Source organism: Zonotrichia leucophrys, chromosome Z (assembly GCF_028769735.1).
Source record: "Zonotrichia leucophrys gambelii isolate GWCS_2022_RI chromosome Z, RI_Zleu_2.0, whole genome shotgun sequence".
Taxonomy (NCBI): domain Eukaryota; kingdom Metazoa; phylum Chordata; class Aves; order Passeriformes; family Passerellidae; genus Zonotrichia; species Zonotrichia leucophrys.
Genome location: NC_088200.1, coordinates 33,407,892 through 33,432,655, shown reverse-complemented (window position 1 = coordinate 33,432,655; position 24,764 = coordinate 33,407,892). Strand labels below are relative to the sequence as shown.

General features: G+C 41.6%; 1 protein-coding gene across 9 annotated transcripts in view; it reads right to left on the bottom strand.

Annotated features, from left to right (window-relative positions):
* Nucleotides 1-24,764, bottom strand: part of MAST4 (microtubule associated serine/threonine kinase family member 4) — a 293,004-nt gene that overhangs the window by 20,605 nt on the left and 247,635 nt on the right. For all 9 annotated transcript variants that reach the window (XM_064736750.1, XM_064736751.1, XM_064736752.1 and 6 more), the window contains 10 exons: nucleotides 20,049-20,257; nucleotides 19,162-19,300; nucleotides 17,970-18,102; nucleotides 17,082-17,247; nucleotides 14,279-14,380; nucleotides 10,602-10,724; nucleotides 10,245-10,357; nucleotides 9,183-9,310; nucleotides 8,849-9,081; nucleotides 7,866-8,066 (listed from right to left, as the gene is read on the bottom strand). In XM_064736750.1, coding sequence (XP_064592820.1) covers nucleotides 7,866-8,066; nucleotides 8,849-9,081; nucleotides 9,183-9,310; nucleotides 10,245-10,357; nucleotides 10,602-10,724; nucleotides 14,279-14,380; nucleotides 17,082-17,247; nucleotides 17,970-18,102; nucleotides 19,162-19,300; nucleotides 20,049-20,257 — 1,547 coding nt within the window. The remainder of the gene's footprint in view (nucleotides 1-7,865; nucleotides 8,067-8,848; nucleotides 9,082-9,182; nucleotides 9,311-10,244; nucleotides 10,358-10,601; nucleotides 10,725-14,278; nucleotides 14,381-17,081; nucleotides 17,248-17,969; nucleotides 18,103-19,161; nucleotides 19,301-20,048; nucleotides 20,258-24,764) is intronic.

The window sequence follows — 24,764 nt, the reverse complement described above, 5'->3', positions numbered from 1 at the left end:
GGGAAAGAAGGATAACCAGGCTTAGAGGGGCCCTGCCTCTAGCCAGGTAGAGGCCAGGGAAAATTGTGTCTTCTGGTCTGTGTGGATTCGTTGGCCTGGCACATCGGAACCACAAGAGTATAAAGCTTTGGTCGATACTGGTGCGCAGTGCACGTTAATCCCATCAAGACATGTGGGGACAGAGTCTGTTTCTATTGCTGGTGTGACAGGGGGATCCCAGGATTTCACTTTGGTGGAAGCTGATGTGAGCATAACGGGAAATGAGTGGAAGAAGCATCCTATTGTGACTGGCCCAGAGGCCCCATGTATTTTGGGCACAGACTACCTTCGAAGTGGGTACTTCAAAGACCCAAAAGGACTCAGATGGGCATTTGGAATAGCTGCTGTAGAGACAGAGGGCATCCAGCAATTGAACACCTTGCCTGGGTTGTCTGAGAATCCATCTGCAGTAGGATGCCTGACGGGAGAAGAGCAACGAGTGCCAATTGCCACTTCCATAGTGCATCGACGGCAGTATAGAACCACTCGAGATGCTGTGATCCCCATCCATAAGATGATCCGAGAGCTGGAGAGCCAAGGGTGGTCAACAAGATCCACTCACCCTTCAATAGCCCCATTTGGCCTGTGCGAAAATCTGAAGGAGAATGGAGATTGACTGTGGATTACTATGCATTGAATGAAGTGACCCCACCACTGAGTGCTGCCGTGCCAGACATATTAGAGCTCCAGTATGAGCTTGAGTCCAAGGCAGCAAGGTGGTACGCCACTATAGACATAGCCAACGCATTTTTCTCCATTCCTCTGGCAGCAGAATGCAGGCCTCAGTTTGCCTTCACATGGAGGGGAGTGCAGTACACCTGGAACCGATTGCCCCAGGGGTGGAAGCACAGCCCCACCATCTGCCATGGACTGATCCAGACTGCACTGGAAAAGGGTGAGGCTCCAGAACATCTGCAGTATATTGATGACATCATTGTGTGGGGGAACACAGCTGCGGAAGTGTTCAAGAAAGGGAAGGAAATCATCCAGATCCTCCTGGGAGCTGGTTTCGCCATTAAAAAGAGCAAAGTAAAGGGACCAGCTCGTGAGATTCAATTCCTGGGAGTGAAGTGGCAAGATGGACGGCGTCAGATTCCTACAGATGTCATCAACAAGATCACAGCAATGTCTCCACCCACCAATAAGAAAGAGACACAAGCTTTCTTGGGTGCAATAGGTTTTTGGAGGATGCATATTCCTGAGTACAGTCAGATCGTGAGCCCTCTCTACCTGGTCACCCGCAAGAAGAACAATTTCCAGTGGGGCCCTGAGCAGCAACAGGCCTTTGTCCAGATCAAGCAGGAGATTGCTCATGCAGTAGCCCTTGGCCCAGTCAGGACAGGACCAGAGGTGAAGAATGTGCTCTACTCTGCAGCCGGGAACCATGGCTTGTCCTGGAGCCTTTGGCAGAAGGTGCCTGAGGAGACTCGGGGTCGACCACTGGGATTTTGGAGTCGAAGCTACAGAGGGTCTGAAGCCAACTATACTCCAACAGAGAAAGAAATCCTGGCTGCCTATGAAGGAGTCCAGGCTGCTTCGGAGGTAATAGGCACTGAAGCACAACTCCTCCTGGCACCCCGACTACCCGTGCTGGGGTGGATGTTCAAAGGCAAGGTTCCTTCCACTCACCATGCCACCAGTGCTACATGGAGCAAGTGGATTGCTCTCATCACTCAGCGCGCCCGTATAGGTAAACTGAATCGCCCTGGGATTTTGGAGGTCATTACAAATTGGCCCGAAGGTGAGAATTTTGGTGTCACAGATGAAGAGGAACAAGAACCAGTGACACGTGCTGAAGAGGCTCCTCCCTATAACCAACTGCCCCCAGAGGAAACACGCTACGCTCTTTTCACTGACGGTTCCTGTCGCATCGTAGGGATGAACCGGAAGTGGAAAGGAGCCGTATGGAGCCCCACACGACAGGTTGCACAAGCTACCGAAGGAGAAGGTGGATCAAGCCAATTTGCTGAACTCAAGGCTGTTCAACTGGCCCTAGACATTGCTGAGAGAGAGAAGTGGCCAAAGCTCTACCTCTACACTGATTCATGGATGGTAGCCAATGCTCTGTGGGGATGGCTGGAGAGGTGGAAAAAGGCTAACTGGCAGCATAGAGGGAAACCAATTTGGGCTGCTGGTGAGTGGAAAAACATTGCTACCAGGGTAGGGAGGCTACCTGTGAAAGTCCGCCATGTAGATGCCCATGTACCCAAGAGTAGGGCCACCGAGGAGCACCAAAACAATGAGCAGGTAGACCAAGCTGCAAAGATAAGGGTGTCCAAAATAGACCTAGATTGAGAATATAAGAGAGAGTTATTCCTAGCTCGATAGGCCCATGATGCCTCAGGCCACCAGGGCAGAGATGCCACCTATAAGTGGGCACGAGACCGAGGGGTGGATCTAACCATGGACAGTATTTCTCAGGTTATCCATGACTGTGAGACGTGTGCTGCCATCAAGCAGGCCAAGCGAGTGAAGCCCCTCTGGTACGGTGGGCAGTGGTCCAAGTACAAGTATGGGGAGGCCTGGCAGATTGACTACATCACACTGCCCCAGACACGCCAGGGCAAGCGCTACGTGCTGACCATGGTGGAGGCCACCACTGGATGGTTGGAAACCTACCCTGTGTCTCATGCTACAGCCCGGAACACCATCCTGGGCCTGGAAAAGCAAGTTCTGTGGAGACATGGCACCCCTGAGAGGATCGAGTCAGACAATGGGACTCATTTCAAGAACAGCCTTATCAACACCTGGGCTAGGGAACATGGCATTGAGTGGGTGTACCATATTCCCTACCATGCACCAGCTGCAGGAAAAGTGGAGAGGTACAATGGACTACTAAAAACCCAGTTGAAAGCTTTGGGTGGGGGATCTTTCAAGAATTGGGAGCAGCATCTGGCAAAAGCCACCTGGTTAGTTAACACCCGAGGTTCCACCAACCGAGCAGGTCCTGCCCAGTCTGAGTCCTTGAATGTAATAGAAGGGGACAAAATCCCAGTGGTACATATCAGAGGTTTGTTAGGGAAGACTGTGTGGATCAATTCTGCCTCGAGTACAGACAAACCCATTCGTGGGGTTGTCTTTGCTCAGGGACCAGGTTGCACGTGGTGGATAATGCAAAGAGATGGAACAACACGATGTGTACCTCAGGGAGATCTGATTGTGGGGTAAGAATGATATGGGGATAAGGGGTGGAATGTCCTGGGGTGACGTTATGATGCTTGTATATCCCCATTCATCTGTTCTGTGCCTTTAAGACCGGCACTGAAGAGTGGAAGTTTTGTCTGGGTTTCTCTTATCAAGGACACAGAGGAAAGCGGTACAAAAGACTGTTTTTTCACTTCCAGCTTCAGCTTGCTCTCTTTTCCTGCTCTTGCTTCTGCTCTGCTTTCTGCCTCTGCTTATTAGCTAGTTCTAGCTAAACAGTCCACATTGCTTCCTGGACTGTTTCTCCTCTCCTGTTCCTGTGACCATCTCGAACCTGCTCCGGACTGGGACTCGGGAACACCGAAGGTTCGGCTGCAGCAGCTGGCCCAGAGCCCAAGGGACTGAGAACAGAGCAACCACCCCCCGAAAGAGACTTTCTGATTTTGCCATCTTTCTCAAAGCGGTGTCATCGGGTATTGTTCATTTTGTGTGCTGGGGGGGTGCGGGGCCAGTCAAATAAACAGGTTCTTTCCACCTCTCTCTGAGGAATTTTTTCCCGAACCGGTTGGGGGGAGGGGCCGTGTGGGTTTTGCTTTCTGGAGGGGCCCTCCTTTGCAGATTCTTTAACAAATTTGCCCTAAACCAGCACACTTGGTCTGACTAATGAAGACCTTGCCCCTCTTTTCAATTTATTGAAAGGGGGAGAGGACCCAGGTGCTCCTAGGTCTATTACACCCCAGAGGCACGGAAAGCTCTAGAAAAGGTTCAGATTGCAATGTCCACAAGACAGGCCCACCGATGCCTGCCTGACCTGCCATTCAAATTTATCATCCTAGGTAAGTTGCCACACCTCCATGGAATTATTTTCCAGTGGGAGGAAAAATAAACACCTAAGGCAAAGGACACACCAAAAAAGGACCGGGACCAGAGGGACTCTCTCTTGATCATAGAATGGGTTTTCCTCAGTCACAAAAGGTCCAAGAGACTGACAAAGCCTCAGGAACTGGTAGCAGAACTGATCCGGAAAGCAAGGACCCGGATCAGGGAGTTAGCAGGATGTGATTTTAAGTGCATTCACATTCCAGTCGAGTTAAAATCAGGTCAAATTACTATGAAAATACTGGAACAATTGTTTCAAGAAAATGAAGTGTTGCAGTTTGCTCTGGATTCCTACTCAGGACAATTTTCGGTAGCACGGCCCGCTCACAAATTGTTTGAACAAGATGTTCAATTTACTTTAAAATTAAGAACTGCTCTAAGTAGGAGACCTTTAAAAAGGGCTCTAACTGTCTTTACAGATGCGTCCGGGAGGTCCCACAAGTCCGTTATGACTTGGAAAGATCCTCAAACCCAGCAGTGGGAGACAGACATTGCTGAGGTGGAAGGTTCACCTCAGGTTGCTGAATTGGCTGCGGTTGTTAGGGCTCTTGAAAGGTTCTCAGAACCATTTAATCTGATTACTCCTGCATACGTGGCAGGAGTAGTATCCAGAGCAGATCAAGCAATACTGCAAGATGTATCTAACATCACACTTTTTGAATTGCTCTCAAAACTGGTAAAGTTAGTCACTCACCGAGAGAAACCATTTTATGTGATGCATGTCAGGTCACACACTGACTTGCCAGGGTTTATCGCTGAAGGCAACAGAAGGGCAGATGCTCTTGCTGCACCTGCAGTGATGGCCACTCTCCCAAATGTTTTTGAACAGGCAAAAATCACCCACCAGCTTTTCCACCAAAATGCACCTGGCCTGGTTCACCAGTTTAACATCACTCGAGAACAGGCCAAAGCGATTGTGGCCACGTGCCCAAATTGCCAACAACATGCACTCCCTACAGTGAGTACGGGAGCAAACCCAAGGGGCCTGAACAGTTGTGAACTGTGGCAAACAGATGTAACACACATACAGGCTTTTGGACGGCAGAAATATGTTCATGTTAGTGTAGATACCTTTTCTGGAGCGGTCTATGCTTCTGCCCACACAGGAGAATCATCTATTGATGCTATTAAGCACCTCTTACAGGCTTTTTCTTTCATGGGCATCCCCAAGGAGCTGAAAACTGATAATGGGCCTGCTTATAAATCCAAGGAATTTGGGAGCTTCCTGCAGCAATGGGGAGTAGAGCACAAAACTGGCATCCCCTACTCCCCTACAGGTCAAGCCATTGTAGAAAGAACTCACCGTGATATTAAAAGAGTCCTGGACCAGCAACAACAGGTTCTGAAGGTAGAACCTCCTCACATCCGGTTATCCAGGGCACTATTCACAATCAATTTTCTGAATTGTTCTTTTGACAGCCTGAACCCACCCATCCTACGCCACTTTGGGGGGAGCAGTCACAGGTTGATAAAAGAAAAACCTCCGGTTTTAGTAAAGGACCCTGAGACTTGGAAAATGGTGGGACCTTACAAATTGGTTACTTGGGGACGTGGATATGCCTGTGTGTCCACCCCCTCTGGTTTAAGGTGGGTTCCTTCCAAATGGGTAAAGCCCTATGTTCCCAAAGTCTCAGAGAAATCTGCAGAAGCACCCCAGGTTGCTCACGATGCCTGGAGAAGAAAACACCGCACGCGTTCTCTGGAGGAAATTCCATTTAAGCCTCCTATCTGGAATAGTTTGTAATATATGTTTGTCTCAAGTTTTTGTACCAGTTTAGATCCCACTGTTCGTGTGTAGCCTCGAGACGCCATGAGACCGAGCCTGCTTCTCGTCCTACTCGTGATCATCCCACCTGCGATCTCCTACATAGTACCGCAGCCCAAACCACATATGGACTACCTTGACAAAGGCTCTCAGACATCAACAGAGAAACTGACAACGGGCAGAATGGACTGTTCAAAGGCTGGAGACTCGCAGGCTGGTTGGGATCTATTCTGAAAACTGTGTTTTTAGTGCTATTTTAGTTACAGTTATTGTAGTTGTTAGCATTGTTTTTGGACTAATCAAACGCATGGTTCTCAAGTTAATCTCAAGCTCATCTCCCCCTCCTGAGGTCTACCATTTGGAAGCCCTCAGTGCTCCAGTGGATGACCTGGAGGCCTCAGTGGAAAACACTGACCCTCCTGTAGAAGAAGAACCGATTTACCAACCATGGTTTGGCAATCATTCTGCACCATAAACACAGTCCTCTTCTTTTTAAACAAAACTAGGGGGAGATGTTGCGGTGTGTTGCAATGTCCTGTTTTAAACTTCCGGGTCCCTTCCCAGGTGTGCCTATGCCTCTCTCCCTGCCCCCTCGCCCCCTTGCTGAGTGAGCCCTGTCAATCAGGTTTAAGATTCCAGCAAGGCGTCGTGTGGTTAGTCAGATTCAAAAGATGCCCCTATGCCCAGAGGTCATTGGCCTGTCTAAGTGTCATCCTCCCTTGAGACCCTGCCCCTCTCACCTGGTTGGTAACTCACCTGTCCCCTCCCCTTCCCCTGTCCCCGAGCTTATAAGGTTAATGAGACCATGCGGCCGGCATTCTGTTAGCAGCAGTTGCCCCGGTGCAGACATCTCTGTAACCATGGAATAAACATCTGGCAACCCTCCAGCAGAATCCACTCCTATTTTCTCTTCACCATCGCCAGAAGCTCTCTCTCCTGAGGTAAACGGAGTTCCTGACAAGCCTGGACTTCCACCAGTGCCCCGCTGCAATCTCCAGCAGCCAAGGTATCTCTGGGGTAAAGCACCACAGTGCTGCCTTTGGCCCAGCAGCGAGGGTCAGAACTGACCCAAGCACCATCTAACTGGTTATATTGGGATTCCTATTCCAATAGTTGGTCAAATTCAAAGGATGCCCCTCAGGCCTGGGGGTCATCGGCCTGTCTAGGTGTCCCTCGTCCCTTGAGACCCCGCCCCCCCCACCTGGTTGGTGGTTCACCTGTCCCCTCCCCTCCCCCTGAGCTTAAAAGGTGAATCAGACCATGTGGCTGGATTCTGTTGGAGCTCTTCCCAAGATTCAGACCTCTGTCACCATGGAATAAACCTCTGGATATTAAACCCTCCAGCAGAATCCTCTCCTTTTTTTCTCTTCACCTTCACCTGAAGCTTCCTCCTGAGTTCCTAACAAGCCTGGACTTACTAAAGGCCCAGCTGCGACCACCAGCAAGCTAAAGGTTCTCTGGGATGATACACCACAGATACCGCCTTCGGCCTAGCAGCGAGGGTCAGACTGGGCCAGGCACAATCTAACTGGTAATATTGGGATTAATATTCCAATAATTTCTGGCTCCAAATTTTGAGCACTTGACCTAACTCAGACTAGTACAAGTAGGAGACTACATGCTATTTCTGTTTTTTGACACTGCTCTCCTGTTTATCAGCTTTTCTTATGGGGGACGAGAGAGAAATAGTCCTGTGCTGCTTTAACAAACATCTGTTTTTGAGGGCTAGTTAAAACTAAGTCTACAACCCTACTGTCAGATGGACCAAGGAATGAAGTTGCATCCTGCTGTGCATGCTCAAGATGAAACACCATTAAGTTGCATTTTTGCCTGTCAGAGAAGGCCTCTCAGCTGCAGTGTGAGCACTATGACTTGCTGACAAGATTGCACTGATTAGTCATGCAAGTGAACAACAAGAGAAACAAAAATGAGTGACAAGGAATCAATTCTGAACTATACAGAACCTTGCATTTGCATCATAAGCCTTCATAGCATTGCATAAATCATTAACATATCAACTGAAAGTATTTATCTCTACCTCCTGGGATCATGAGGGACAAAGCACTTGCAGAAAGGGACTTTGTGACTTTTCCAGAGATCTTCTTTTTCTCTGTGCTTTCCAATCGCTGTCGAGCCATGTGCGACGCAACTTCACCAGCTGGCTTTGAGATGTTATCTGTACTGTCCACACTCTCACTTCTTCCATTTATTTGATCTAAGTGTTCTGAGAAACTGCCAACTGTACAAAGAAAAAGGAATAAAGACATTGAGGGAAAACTTTGCTAAACTTTGCATTGAGGGAATATCCTTTTGCTAATGGACCACAGAAAAAATAAACTACTCTCAAGTGTAACTGGTTAAGTGTAAGAAGAGGCTCACACAGTTGGAGTTATCACTGCAGCTGCTGTATTAATACCAACACCATTACACAGGACCTGGGGGATAGCAAGCAAGACTTGAGATACAGCACAATCAACATCAAGGTTTTAGACAAGGATAGAGATGGATGACCCTGAAGAAATTTTCTCCTCCATGATCAGAAAGGAGGGAGGGGGAGGAAAGTGTGGACTACATGGGAAATCAAGGGCTTGAGAACAGAAGGGTGTATCTTGAAAAAAATCAGTGAGGTACAGAAGAGAAGGAAGCTGAAAACTGGTAGATGTGTAGATATGAAACTAAGGCCCCAGAGTCTACTGAAATGCAACAAGTATTTGAGTAGGGAGACAATGCTCAAAATTAATTAAGTAGAGAATGGTTTGCAACACTTCCTCCTAGATTTGTAATCACCAAAGTGACTTCCACAAGTCATAGAAAATCCTCTGAATTCTGAAAGGTGTACATTGTAGTGAAATCTTAATTAAAAACACACAATGTGTAGTACACCAACCAGATCCCTGTTGGGACAGCTGTTTTTGAAAGCAGTTCTGAAATGCATCACTTCTAAATCTATGAATGCTACTGCCACAAGATGGTCGGCAACTGTTTGTAGTATCATCAGTCAAGACACCCCCTGTGAACTACCTGATAGTGTGGAGCTGCTGATTGTACTTGCTGGAGTGGTTACTTCAGGTTCATCTTGCACTGTTTCATCACTCACAAATGCAGACTTTTCCTGCTCCTCTCGGGGTCCCCGTGAGCCGCTGGAATCATCCTGTTCTCCTTCAGCTGATACAGACAATTTTGGAAGCAAACCAGAATTGGGCTGCTGCCGGCTACTGTCAGTCTCAGATGAGATGGATGTAGATATTTGCTGTCTGCATAACAAATAAGCAAACTCTCACTCAGTTAATAAATGAAGAGGACTGCTATCTGGCAAACAGGATGTAGGTGACTTGCTGTACATCCTTCTACTTACATTTCAGAATATTCTGAACTCCAGCTTAAAGATTCCACAGAAGGCAATGCTACACTTTTTGTTTTGTCTCCTGCATCTTCCTTTTCTTCACCTTGAATCTGAGTGACTCGATCTATACTACTAAAAACCTATTAAAGGAAAAAAAACCCACAAAAAATTGAATATCACTGACACATTTCATATTAAAAAAAAGATATGTGGGCTCTATAGTTCTATGATTTTAAATGCTTATATAGTATTTCAGATTTCAAACTTCAAATTTCTTGAACCTTTTCAAATTTCCAACACTTCACTTTCTTAAAATGCTTTCTTGGCTCCTCATGTATAGGTATACAAATAGAGCCTCTTCTGATGATGTATTTATCAGTTTTCTCCTCATTTCAAAGTGCGAACCAAGACAGTAAAGCCAAAATCCTGGGTGTTTATTCCATTATTATTTCCTGCCAATTCACCTCCACTGTATTTATTGCCAGAGCATGTCCACTCTGATCAGCAATAATTAGCTCTCACCTCAGCTACTAGAGAAATACTACCTTTTGGGCAGTTTTACCTTTGATTCAGAGCATTCAGATCACTCCCTCATTTCTCCATGACTATAAAACATGCTAACCATTACCTTGCTTTTTCTTTGGTCATATGTCACTAAATTAACACCTACTACACAGTAGTACTGTAATACTTGTTATGCACCTACAAGATACCCAGGACACAACTGGAGCAACAGGAAAACTATGTATAAAGAAACCAATGCAAAGAACACATATTAGCATTTAACAGAACACTTCCTTGACACTTTCTGGTATGCAATAATGAGTCTTCTACAGAAAATGTCATCATATTTATGTAAGTTTCCATTACTATATTAAAGATTCAAAAATTAACTTTTCTACACAATCTTCCCATATTTTGATTTAATGGTATTCATTGTAGTCTTGCTCAATTTCAGTTAACTTCATAGTTTCTTGAGAAAATAAGGCCCTATATATCTCCTTTATATTTAACATTTCCAAAATTTGCAAAAGTAGAACAACACATACTAAGATGACAGAAATTTTTACTTACTTTTGAAAATCTGTGTGAACACGAGGAGAACTGCCTTATCTCCAAATTAAAATCTTCATCATTGGTATCATCTTCTTCCTCCGTTTCCATATGGTGGTATTTCTCAGAACGAGCTACAGACAAGGGCAATAAAATATCTGAATTTATCAGGAAGAAGACATACTATGTTTTAATATTAAATAAAAATATAGTTCTATTCTTAAGATTATTTTTGCTGAAGTGTCAATTCATTGGTAAAACTGCAAACTGCCAGTAATTCTGATAAAGGAGATTTAAAACCAGTAAGCAAGAGTCAAAGACAGTGGTTACTTTAAACAAGGTGTTCGTAACTTTTTTTTGAGACCATAAAACACCTACTATCAAAGTAACTTGTGTCATCTTCAGACTCCAACTGTGGAATAAATTCTGCTTTCTGCCTCAGCAGACTATTCCAGTCAAGGCTCCTGAAGAACTGATGCTGCTTTACTTCATATGCACCACCTGGAGGAGCCAGAGGAAAACATTGAGCAAACTGTACCAAATCCTCTAACAGTAAATTAACTAAACCCCCAGCCAACAATGCAAATAGTCACAGAAAGGCATAGTCATTGGTGTATGCATGAACATCTACTACCCATTCCCATTAGAAATTCTAAACCTGTCAGAAATAGTCCCTGTCCCTGTTGTCTTGTGGCTATTTCTTTTAACAGTTTACTGCTTTATCATCTTTCCCTTTTAAGATTTTTATTCTTGCAAATGTACTAATCTGTTAGCTACATATTAGTCAGAATTTTCATATGTAGTTCTACAAATATAAATATGTGCACTAGGTGAGTAAGTACAAGTTATAAAGTAATGAGGAATGATTCTTAATAGTTGCTCAATATAAATACTACTGCTGACTTAAGAGATCGTTTCAGTGTTTTTATGACAGCAATACACAATTCTATAGGAAATACCCTATAATTTCTCTTATTTATTACTGCCTGCTCATTTAGTATGCGTTAAATGATTACATTACTTTAAAGTCAGAAAACTACTGTAAGAACACAATGAAATACTGGAAATTTTGCCCTGGGAAGGTGGACGATGGTATTATTAATAAACATACATCTAATTCTAAAACCTGAAAAAGTAACCTGCAGCAGCAAGACCTGCTACCAGCTTGTTTTGGGTTTGTGTTGCATGGTTTTGCAAGTGGGGAGGCTACAGGAGTGCTTCTGTGAGAAGTGGCCTTCCTCTATATCCAACACAGACACTGTGGATGGATTCACTGTCAGCCCATCAGCATTATCTTGGATAATGTATTAAAGAAGGGGAAAGACTGCTGCCCAACAGCAGCCAGACCACGGTGGTGCAGAGATCCACCTGCAGCCCACGGAGGATCCCACGGTGGAGCAAGGTGGATCCCTGAAGTAGACTGCCATGCCGCGCAAAGGCCTGTGCTGGAGCACAGGTAGGACCTGTGGCAGAGAGGAGCCCAAGCTGCAACATGGTTGCTGTCAGAACTTGTGACCCCATGGGGAACCCATGCTGGAGCACTCTGTTCCTGAAGATTGCATCCTGTGGGAGGGACCCACACTGCACCAAGGGAATGGTGTGGGGAGGAAGGAGTGTCAGGGGCAGCATGTGATGCACTGATTTCCTGTCCTCCCAATGCTGCTTGGAGGGAGGAAGTAAAGCAGTAGTGTTAATTGGTGATAAATTAAACCAACGTCCCTGAGTTTTAATATGCTTTGCCCATGATGGCAAAGCACCTTATCTCAACACAGGAGCCTTTGGCATATTTTCTCCTCCCTTCCAGCTGAGGTGGGGGGGGGGGAAGGAGACTTGGTTGGTACCTCCTGGCCAGCAAAGGTCATGTATATCAAAGCTATGGAGAGAAAAAATGAAATCTCCAGGACAGGCTTATAAGTCAGCATTAGGATTTCTAGATTGGGTTCTTTGCTTTTCATACTGCACCAGGGGAAAATTCAAAGAAGCCAAATCTTCCCAAAGCAGATCAAAATCACATCTCATCATAAGTCACTAGCTAAGCAGTGAATATTTCTCTGAGCACAGTAAAGGGATATTACATCAGAATTGTATTATTCTTGATTGGTATCAGACTGTTCAAGCACAAAGAAGTCTTTTTACTGCTGTTTTCCTTCTTCAAAGTTAAGTATAGTATCCACCTCTCTTCTTTCAACTTGCCTTTGCCACTCAGGTCTCCTGAGCAAGTAAAGTATTATGATTTTCACAAGGTGTTATGCAGCTTGCTAATACATATTAAACAAGACTATAACTTGAAATGCGTGGTGGAGCCCAGCATAAACCATGGTATTTTTCAGTGCCCATGTGGGACCTGTCACACTGCAGCCCCATTTCTGTGAGCTGATTCTAGCACTTAAAGATCCTACAACTTGGTTGTAGTTTCTGAACCCCTGCTTCAAGGAAATAGCTACCTCATTTCCTTCTTCAGACTGCCAACTGTAAGAGAAATCAGATGCTTTAAAGAGCCTCTGAACACCACAGGTGCTTCATACTGTGGCACTGACCATTCAGTATTTAAGGCAGCTTCATCTCACCCCCATTCACTTTCTCCACCAACTGTATAGCAACAGACACAGAATTTGCAATTCACTCCTGATCCAGCCTCTCACATGGCAACAGTCTTCAATTAACACTGTATTTATGAGGAAAATCATCCCGGCAATGAAACAACCAAAAGAGTGTACTTAAAGGAATAAAACTTACTGGATTTTCATTTTGCCTTTGGCATTGGTGCCCTCTGGAGCAGATGACACAAGCAGCAAGTGGGTCACGACACCTTCCTCAATCTTAATTTATTCAACATGGGGCAAGGCACAGCAATAAACTGCTGAGTGCCACTTAGTCTAGACCATGAGTTACAGTGAAGTCTAAGGGTTGCTCACACAGAACCCAGCCATTCATTGCAAGGGACAATGCAGCTCATTCATATCAGTCACATCATCACGCCTTCAGGGAAGCCAAAGGAAGACAGGTCATTTGGGACCATGTCAACACTACAGAGGGTCTGGGTTATAATCACATTTCCCCTGAGCAGCTGTGATAACACCAGTTATGAACTGATTCCTAAATCCTCTTTTTAATTAGGCCTAAATATATGAAGCAAAATTGGACTCAGTTTTTTTTTTTTTTTGCTCAGTGAGCAATTTTCCAAGTACTCTCATGCTGACTCAACTTGCCACTTGGTTTCCTTAGCATCCTAAATGTATTTCTGTTCATGGCATACAATGTTCACTGTAAATAAGATTATACCTCTAAATCTGGGCTCATTTATGCAGGAGGCTTTTTTTTTCTTTGTTGACCTAGTACTTTGCCTAAAGGGATGGCAGTCAGTGACTAGGGTTCCCATGCATTAACACTTAAAAATCACACACAATATTCATTACTGCCTCTCACAGAGACTCCCAAATAAATCCTGGTCTATCAACCAACAAATAAACTCTTATTACATAAATGCACAGTACCTTCATTAGCCTATGGAAGTGTTAATACTTCCTTTACATTCAGTTTTATTTTAATTATTTTTCATACAAGGCAGTAGTGCTTGATAAATGAGAAGACTTTTCACCACACAACCTCAGACAGTCATTACTGAATAAGGATTTGAGTACTCATCACCCACCCTAACACCGGGGGGAATTAATATGCCAGGCTAAGATACTTCTGAAAAAGGAAGTTGTGTATTGATTCCCCTCCTAGATTTCTGTATTTAGTCATTTAATGCTGTATTAATGAAGAAACCCCATTCACTAACAGGGTCTTTGAGAAATTTCTGTTATATTTATCAAACTGGGAGAAGAGTAAATACAAATGAGCCCATGTAAATCCCACAAAACCCAAGACAGACGTCATCATATTAAGTTCCTATTACTGGCCTTAATCTATAAATTATCATGGCATATTATGCTACTGCATGTCATGACAGATGTTTCCCAAGCAAAACAAACAGGTGAACAAAGACTCCCAATGCTGAATACAGTAGCTATTTCTAGTAGATTAACAATTTAAAATTAGTGCCTCCTAACCTGTTCCCAGTCTTTCCAAAGGATTCTGCCTTAGTAGCAGAGTAATCAGATCTTGGGCATCTGGAGGTGGTGCTTCATCCTTTTCAGGCCAGTTGATTTCATCTGAAAGAAAAGAAAGTTGCTTGATATTGTTAAGGTCTGATCCCAGCACAAATTGTATTAATGCTCTCAAAAGCAACCTAACAGCAAAGCAGATTTAAAGTAACTTTCTCAACTTACTCTGCCGCATACCAATTATTTCTAATTTTTATACTCGCTATACAAACTGCATAAACATACTATATTCCAATTTCCTTTGGAAGTATCATTTAACACAAAACTGTGTTTAGCAGCAGAACACATGAATGTTTGGCTCATGGAAAACTTTCAAAATATTAGCACAATTTGCATGCTCTCTCTTCCCCCACCAAATCAAGATTTAAACTGTAGTTATGTTCCATGGAAACTGTTGTTAAGATGGAAACTGCTGACCTGACCTGGCAGCTGCTGCTCACATCTGTGTTCCTTCTCTAATGCTAGCAGACTCCCTGAGGTCAATACTCCCATGACTAAGGTCAAGGTGTCAGACTGTACTCTGGCAACATATATGGCAATGAAGATTTCTCCAAGAGTCTCATACTTCCATACAACCACCCTCCACAGAGTCTTACAATACTTTATCTTTTGCACTTCATGGCAAGCTGGACGCAAACCAATCAAGACAGGATACACTGTGTATGAACATGAACTCTCTAACAGCCTACAAACAGCAAGTTTTGCCTGATTTTTAGTGGAAGCTGCCTTCACAAATGTAATATAGTGCAGGTTTAGATAAAACTCCGAAGAAGCTTCTTGGGAGGTACAGGGATTTTGGCATCAGAGAAACAGCACACTTGGAGCTCCAGAAACACAGAAGGCTGTTAAGGATTTTGTCATTTTATGATCTAGACTTCTATAAAATAATCATAACTGGATAAATAATCATCAGAAGCTACATGCAGGTTTAACCTTCATATTTCAGAGATTAAGGAAAGGTACTGATAAAAACAGACATGAAATGTAACCTGCTTCTGAGGCAACAGTTTATTTAAATTCTTATCACTTTAGGTATTTAAGTTTACACTGAGGCCTCCCACAGCTGTCCTTGCACAACCTGAGGGCAGGAAAAGGCAACCTACAATGCAAAAGGAGGCAGCAAGATTTTAAAGCAGAACTTTAAACAGAATGTAGATTTTGCTTATGGAAACTGGAAGAAAAATCTAGGCTACAGTTTGGTTCTTTAAGATGGCTATTCCAGTCAAACAGAAGGAGATAATTTATTTTTAGCACAAGAAACATATCCAACAAGAATTCTCCTGGAGATACTAAGATTTTTTTCAATAAGCAAGGATATTTCAAAGAGAAACAACTGACAAATCAACATCAAAACAAGAAACTGAGCCAACCAACAGTCTTGTAGGATGAGTGGGAATAGATGATGTTTACAAAAGGACTTCCACAAGTAACTTCTATAAGATAAATTGACACATTCAAATGGACGAAGATATTTACAAAGGTCTCAGCTAGATTGTAACACATGACAGTATGTTTTACAAAATGTAAAATTAATGCCACATGGGGAAAAAAATGCATAATGTACATATTTTGTCATTAATTTTAAGACTATTCCCTCCCCTTCTCCCAGTCAGGGAGTATAAGGATAAAAACACAGGTGTGTGTGTCTGAAAATGCAATAAAAACTTGAGTTATTTCCACATTTGTGTGCCTACAGCTCCACTGCAGTTTAAATCTGATTTGGAAAATAAAGCATGAATATGCATTGCAGCCACGGGGCACCCAGAAAACAGACAGCATTTGCTGCTTGTGTTAATTAAACAGTTGATTCTTCTTGCCACTCAGGCTTCTGCATATCACATCAGAAAACAACATAGTTATAAACCCATGAAACGTAGAATGTCACATGCATTTTAATACTTTACAAACAAGTCGGGCTTTCAGCTTCAGAGATAGAGGAAATAAAGATGATGACAGAAAGCCTCCTTTAGTACAAAAGGGGATTTGTTGCATTCTCACAGAATGAGGAACCAGAGATGTATTCTCAGCTATTGGACTTTTTAAGCAGACCATAAAACAGACTGGGAAATTCTTAGCAACAGAGGTGGCATTCTGTTAACCTTGTATCATACATAAATAGTGACCCTCTACATCTATGCATTTGGGAAATTTATGGAAACAGCAGGTAGGATAACAAACAATTCTGTTTAATTATCTTTCAATTTTGTCACAAGACACATAACAATACTTAGGGTCAGTTTGTAGGTTAAGATCCAAAAGGTTATTGAATTTTAAATGGAAGAAGAACAGCTGCTACAGAAATAACACTACACTCCAACAATCACCAATGAAAGCATTAACAATCTGTGAACTGAATTAGTTTCTTTCTTTTTCTCATTATTTATTATTTGGGAGACATTTGTTTTAGAGTTTTATTACATGTTTGTTAATTTCTTGATTGTGCCATGAGGCAGAATTTCCCATCCATGTAAATTTATTTAACTGTTTCTTCTCTGGTATAATTTCTTTACCAAACACAGAAATCACTAGTGCATAGTGGCACTACATTTTAACTAACATAGCTTTTCTCTTCCGAACAGTGCAGCTTAACTCCTGGACTCTACATTAATGAATTTCTGTACTTAGCAGAGTAAGTTCAGCTTTTAATCGAAATTATTGTTACTGCTTTGATAGCAGATTGTGTAGTCCAACAGTAAAATTGTAATATATCTACTATTAACAGATTTTGGGGTTTTTTAGAGATGCTCACCACTGATTACTTGTCCAAAGAGCTCTTCTGGTGTATCTCCAAAGAATGGCACACACCCAACAAGAAATTCATAAAGAATAATTCCCATAGCCCACCAGTCCACTGGTTTTCCATAACCCTGTCTCAGTATCACTTCAGGAGCTATGTATTCAGGTGTACCACAGACCTAAAAGAAAGAAAACAAGCATGATGGCAAAGCAAGTCTTAATTTAGCTAGATCAGGAATTTATAATTATTGAAATGTAAATTAATATGAAAACATGGAAATAAATGGAATTCATTTGGGCTTAGTCTGCTGAGTTGGCATAACAGCTCACATTTTCAGAACAACTCACCTACACTTAGAGGCACCATAATCAATATTTGTGCATCTGTCATGCAAAGGACAGTTTATGCTTTGTACATAGGAGTCCATCATGGCAAGTATCGTACTTAACTTAAAACATATTGTTATCCTTATATGAAAGTTGTGATGATTTTATCTTAAGTAACTTTTACAGTGAACAGATTGTGAGCCACAGTAATGAGGCATGCTTAAAAGGAAATGGGCCATAGCACAGATTTTAGCACCCTTGGTTGTACAAAGCATGATGAGCTCCACAAGTACTCTGCTGAGACTTCTGAATTCTTTACAAAACAGTTTTCCATTTGTCTCTCTCACAGATTCACTTGCACAGAATTAGGCCATTCATCTTACTAATAGATCTTAATGCAAAAAGGAAAAAGCCTCAAATAATCCTCAGGGCACCACTTAAAGTACCTGACATAGTGAATTGGAACAACAATGCACAAATAACGATGGTTTATTCAGTATTACAGTATGTTCTGCTGGCAAAATGTTACTTCGTATGAACACTCAGTGTAGAAATGAAAAAGGCTATTTCTTACTTGTTTGTCGAGGAATTCTCTGGCATCCTTCTCAATGTGACCCTCATACAGATTGGTAGTCAAACTCATTAGCCCCACTTTTGACAGGCCAAAGTCTGTAAGCTTTATATGGCCCATGGATGTTACCAACAGACTGAAAAACAGGAAGTTTTTAAGTCACTGTGATATAATTCAACATCATGTGCTTGTCATTGTTATTATTATTACAATTATAATACTTATGGGAAAACGTTTCATTAGCATTGCTGAATTCTAAATACAATTTAAAATGTACTTTAACTGGTACAGAATGAGCAGGTTAAAAATCTAAGTCTTACATTTGTTACTATTACAGTTAGAAGTAAACAAACTTTTCATGTGCAACTGAACAACATCCTACAGAACTACAGAGGTCTTGAGAGCTGAGTAATTAAAGCTTTGAAGAAACAGTTATCATGTAAAAGACCTAAATCAGAATATGTGTCATTTTTGAAGTGAGGTGAGTATTTTGCATCTGTAACAGGATGGGTCAGTCATGCATTTGGAAAAAAACTGAGGATATTAAGTTAGTAACTGATACTATACTAACTAATACTTCCTGCTATGAAGCTAATGTAAATCAACACCTATGACTTTAATTATTTTCTGTTTTTTCTAAATTTTAAAAGAGAATGAAGTTGCAAGGGCCACACTTCGTATTTCAGCTATCTGCTGTAATGTCAATTTACTTGTATAGGAGCAACACTGTGCTTTTAAATATTGAAACCAAAAAACCTAACCTCTCAAAAGAAAAGCAACCCCCAAAACCCAAGCAACAGGAGGTGTTTCTGCATCTGGTCAATTTTGCCTTCAAACACGCAAATAGCTGCAAGTTGATGATATTTTGTGTTTTCAGTGTTTTAAGTACACTCTGAAAAAAACTTTCTAAATTGCTAAAATGTGGTTCTCTTCATTCTAACACGAAGAATAAATACCTTTTTCTTTTTAGCTACTCTGATAGTCTCTTTCATCTTAAACACATAAAATTCTTAACAGCTCTTTTAGGAAAAGAAGCATTTTCTGTAACCACAAGTAATGAAAATTCAAATATTTTGAAGGAACTGCGCCATCTACATAACATTTACAACAAAAAAATAATTCTTAGCAAGTTTAGACTTTTGTATCTTATCTTACAATTTCAAACTCTTCTTTCAGTTATATTCTATATACATACTTGTCAGGTTTCAAATCCCTGTGTACAATTCCGTAATTATGAAGGTATTCCAAGGCCAGAACAGTCTCTGCAAAGTACATCCTTGCCATATCTACAGGTAAGGGACCCATATTCTTCATCAAAGTAGCACAGTCTCCACCTGTGGAAACAGTATGTGGAAAAACGTTCCAGATGACTCTATATCTGAGGTGTAACAGTATAAACCATATACGATGCTAAAAGGAACAGAAACTGCAGTCCTAAGATTTTATTTTCTAGTCAGATGACTCAACCAAACTTGTAAGCCCCACAGCTACTCCACTGGAAGTAGTGTGAAGCTGGGAGAGGGCACTACAAGGATTCAGCCGAGAATCAATAATGTACTGCTACCTAAGGAGAAAACAAACAAACAAAGTGGGGGGATGGGGAGCGGTGGAAGCCCACACAACCATACCTCAGGATCCCTTCTGTACTACTCCACTGTTCTCCTTCCACAATAGCACCATTTCAAAGCACTTCCTCTTTCTTGTTTCTTTGTAAAAATAACTACTATAAACCCCCCAACACTTGCAAATGAAAATTTCAGCCCCAGAAAAAAAGAAAACGTTTTCACATGAACTTTGAATGCTAGCACATTTTCGATTACAATCTATAAAGAACTCTACTCTAAGAACAGTTATTTCCCATTATACACAAGTGTTTTACAAGCTGTTTACCAGGAGATAATGACTGATGAAAAAAAAGAACCACCTTGCTGTTAGACCTGGTTCTTAAAATCTGAATTGCAATTGCCAGAGTATGGAGGACACACGGGGGGCCCTTCTAATTCAAGTACCATATGGGTTATTTTTATTTTGTGGTATAAGGAAATTCTCTTCTTCCTCTGGAAAACAGAAGAGCAATTTTACCTTCGACATATTCCATGACCATGCATAAATGACGTCTTGTTTCAAAGGAGCAATACATGCTAACAACAAATGGATTTTCTGCAAATGTCAGGATATCACGCTCAACGAAGGCCTGTTGGATCTGGTTTCGGAGGATGAGATTCTGCTTATTAATTTTCTTCATGGCAAATCTTTGCCTGGTTTCTTTGTGTCTCACAAAATAAACCGCGCTGAAAAGTTCAAATGGGAGAGAAAAGGAAAGAAGTCTGACTAACTACTAAAAATACATTTGAAAATACATTTTTCACTCAATTTTTTAAAACTATATATATTATAAAAAAGATTTGTTCTCAATTTAACCTAGTCTTTCACATTAAAGAATGGTTACAAATCTCATTTTGTTTAAAAACCAGTACTCAAACTAAAACAAACAAGTCTTCTGCCTTTCCCTCTCCCTTCTAAGCAACAGCACATATAACAGCAGATACAACTGCAAATGCTTTTCAGGCATTCCCATCAACAAAGGATTACATACAAAATCCAGCTATGGCATCGTATTATAAATCATTGTGATAAATGCTTATTCTGTAGGTGTGTTGAAGGGAAATTATGACTCAGTCCAGGAAATTTTGCAACATATCACAGGTCTCTCATGAAGGCTACTTGGAAGTTGCTCGAAGGGGTGGCTCCTCATTAGCAGGTGTAAAATCTCCCGTTCTTGCTCAGTCCCTGACCTCAGTACTGATCCGTATCAGAGGAAGGTCACCAGTAGGTAACCCAAAACAAAGACCACTGTGTTAACTACATGGTAGTGTGGGGCTGTGTTGTATCTTGACTTGCAAAATTTCCACTGGGGCGCTGGGTACAAGGTTTCCTGTGTATTTGGTTAGGTAAAGTCAATACAGAGAGGAAAGCAAGGCAAAGGAAACCTCATTTGCGCAACTCTTCTGTCTTTCAGGTCTAAGGAGAAGGCACTATGCTGCTGTGAAACACTCAGAAGGACTTCACAGCTGCACTTCTCAAAATCCCATGAGGCAAATCCTGAACATTTTTGCCTTGCTTGAAATCTACCTTATAGCATTTAATGCTTATACCATTTCCAGTATATAACTATCAGTGTGTTTATGGAAAGAAAGCACTTAAAGGAGAGGATGGGGGGGAAGGGAAAAGAAATGGAATTCAATTGTAAAGTTTTTTTAATTCAATTAACTGTCTCCTTGAGGTCCAACTATCAGCATACAATTAATTATATAAACATAAAAAGTAACACTTGCCTTACTATTTCTATAAAGGTCTTCACACAGCTACAAAAGTTTTAGGCACTGAAATTTTGGACTTCTCCTTTCCTTTGTGAAGGGAAGCTTTCTAGACAGCATAGTTTCTCTTACTGATTCCAAAAGCTTTTATTAATCCCTCATTCTTGTCTGAGCATGGGGCAGGTAAAAGACATTACACAATCATGAAAGTAGGTAAAAACTACCTTGGGCAAAACCCATGACAAACCCCACCCTTTGTGCCTCCTACTGAGTCTCACTCCCTTCTGCCCCTCCCAAGCTGGAATACAGACTGAGTTATTCATCTCCAGTACTCCTCCCTGCTGACTTCATGCCTTATGTCCTGCAACTCTTCCTACCGCTCCCCTCATATTCACTTCTATCTCCAACTCTTGCTCTTAAAAGCCCCTCCCATGCTTTCCTTTCCCTTCCATTCTGGTTTTCCTCTCTCATTTGTTGCTTTCTCCAGTCAGCTTCATAATCTCCCATAATATCTTTTCTTTTACCTATTTAAGTCCCTCTCTGCATTCCTGGCATGGAGAAAAGTATTGCCTGAAGTCTCATCCTTCAAAAAAACCTATTTACAGGAATGAACCAAGGACTAACTGAGGACTTGGCATACAAGTATTCCTCTAGAGTTTCAAACTGGACAGTGTGCAAGATGGCCTCCTAAAAGGCAAACAGAAACCACAGCATATTATTACAGCATCTTAATAAATCCTCCTTTCAGTTCATACACATCTGTAAGATCATTACTAACATATTTTAAAATTATTAAAGAGTAAGTTCCAAGAACTATCTAGTCCTGTAAATATGTGGTACATGTTGCTATATTTTCCCAGCTGTCTAAACTGCATCTTCAGTCTTAGAGTCACAAGAAGGTAACTTTCCACTAGGATTCTGTTGTTTCTTATAAAAAAAGCTGTTTAGCTCAAATGTACCAGACTCATTAGACAACTGCAACACAATAGTCTCTCCTATTTTCACACATGCATACACTGTTTAAGCTAAAGAAAGTGCTTCTAAATGATCTTCAGCATACAAAAATGTCTAACATCCCTCATATCCTCTGGTCACAGTAACCCCAGCAAACAACACTTACACCTTATGAAGAAAACTATACCCCAGGCAGCAGGATGCTATCATCAAATGCTGCCCCAAATCTTCAGTCTGTTATAAAGACAATTTCAAATTTAAGAATTCTGTGACACAAAAACAGTGCAGGGAGAGCATCCAGGCTGTCCTGTCAATTGACTGATTTACAGTGGCACACCCTGCCACCCTGCAAAGCCATAGCCAGAGCCGTACTGTTGCATCCTCCTGTTGTTTCAAATTAAGAATTTGATTTCCTATCTTCGTTCAGCTCTCTGTTTTCCTAACAGCAACAAGAGTTTCCAAACCATTCCTTGGTTTCACTGTGCGAATTTCAACAGGTATGCAAGTGCTCAGTATTTTTCTGATGCTGTAGCTCAACATGGCAAAAAAGCTTAGTTTCCAAAGGAAATAAGAACATTAATAAAGAATAAAGAACATTCATTTGGCAGTGTCCAAACATTATCTTATTTCACTTTCAACATACATCTCAGTCTGAAAATCTGTCTCTATAATAACTCTAGTTAGGTACAACTATAACACACTGCAAAAGTGGTAAGATGACAAAAACAAGCTAAAATATTTAACTGGGTTCCTGAAGTAGTCCAACTCAAATATGCCTTCTATCACTCCAATCTCATAGTCATGATTCCTGTTTTTTCTCTAAATTGAAAAATCTCTATTACCAAAAAAAAAAAAAAAAATCACATAGACAGGTTTTAGGCCTAGTTCACAGCTCTCCAATAACTCCAACTTTTAGAGCCATTTTACAACCTAGTTTACATTCAGTGCTAAAGCAAATATAGCTGACACTATATTTTAATCTGTCAGAGGAGCCTGAACTCCTTGTGGAGACACAGGTACTGTACCTACTGCGTAAAAATTATACCTGCTGACCAGAAACTTTGTTTCATTTTTACCAGCAATTTCCTGAGAAGAGACTGCTAAATTCTGTTCTACCCTGGAATTATGTCTCATGTTGCCTCCAGCAAAGAGAAGCTGCTTGTGAGGCTGTGGTTTATATTATTTGGTGAAGTTTATAGATAGTTATTTAAGATCAGAATTAAAAGCAGCACTGCAACACCTCCTAACAAAGCAATGCCTGTGACCAGATCAGAGTTATTTGGGGGCAGAAGGAAATGTTACCTAAAGCTCTGCAGCTCTCAGACAATGCACCCCAGCCTTCTACTTGCAATATTTCAGATTTATCCTAGTCTGCTTAGAAGGAAATGAGAAGCTGGCCGTATGAAAAAGAGAACGTGTTGGCTTTGATCCTTCTCTCACAACTGGCATTAGTGCTAGCTGTTCTAATATGTTGTCAGTTTTGAGTAATAAAACCACCTCTGCATACCTAACAGCACCAATGCCTTTTATCTTTACCGCAGCTAGTAACGAAACTGCAGTCCAAAATTCTGGTGGGTAAACTGTCTTGTGCTATTTCAGTGAACCTACAAAGTTACATTTCCACGTGTCCCCTTCTACTTCTGAACCAGGGGCTGCCAGGCTGATGATCAATAAACCTGACTGAGGGGGTTTTATTCTAGAGCTGGTAACTTTCTTAATCCTAAAATAAACATAACTATACATGAGCAAGTACTATCAACAGAGTGGAGAAGGGACAGAAGCACTACTCACAAATGACACACAGCAGCTGCGCAAGATACACTTCTTCCGAGTTTTGAATTTATCAAGCAACACCATTAGCCAGTATGTCATGTACACACTGACACTACCATCCCTGCAAAACTAAAAGCATTCCAGAGAGGAGAGAAAGTGGTATCAAGTATTTGCTTGAAAATGATACAGTTATACATTGAAGAGATATTGAACTAACATCACTTGCTTCCCTAAAATCAAATGAAATTTTTATTTTGTTGAATTTTTTCAGGGACCCAGGCTGATGCTAACCTGAAGAGAAGCACACTACTACCTGCTACCTCTCACAAGCTGGACTGTGGAAAAAAATGTTGTTGTGATTGCAGTAAAAATTTAAAATTTGGGAAATGAGAGTTTTGTCTGGCTGAAGAAAGTCAGATAAACAGCTTGTGAAGCCATTAATGACTTGGCCAGAATCCTACACATTTACTGATTCACAGCTTGTTTAACTTCTTGTATATTCCTAGCCATTTCCAACAGCCTCATCTACTACACCTCATATACTATACAGTCATTTAATTGCACTACAGATGAGTTTACCCAATCAATTAAAAGCAGACAACTGCTAAGATATTTACTCAGCCCTTCACAAAACCAATAGCTTTTATTTAAACTCATCAAATTTAACATATCTGACAAATCTCTGCTATAACATGCCAAGACCAACAATTACTCTGTCAAGTAATCAAAGCTTTCCATTTCACTGATAAAGGAA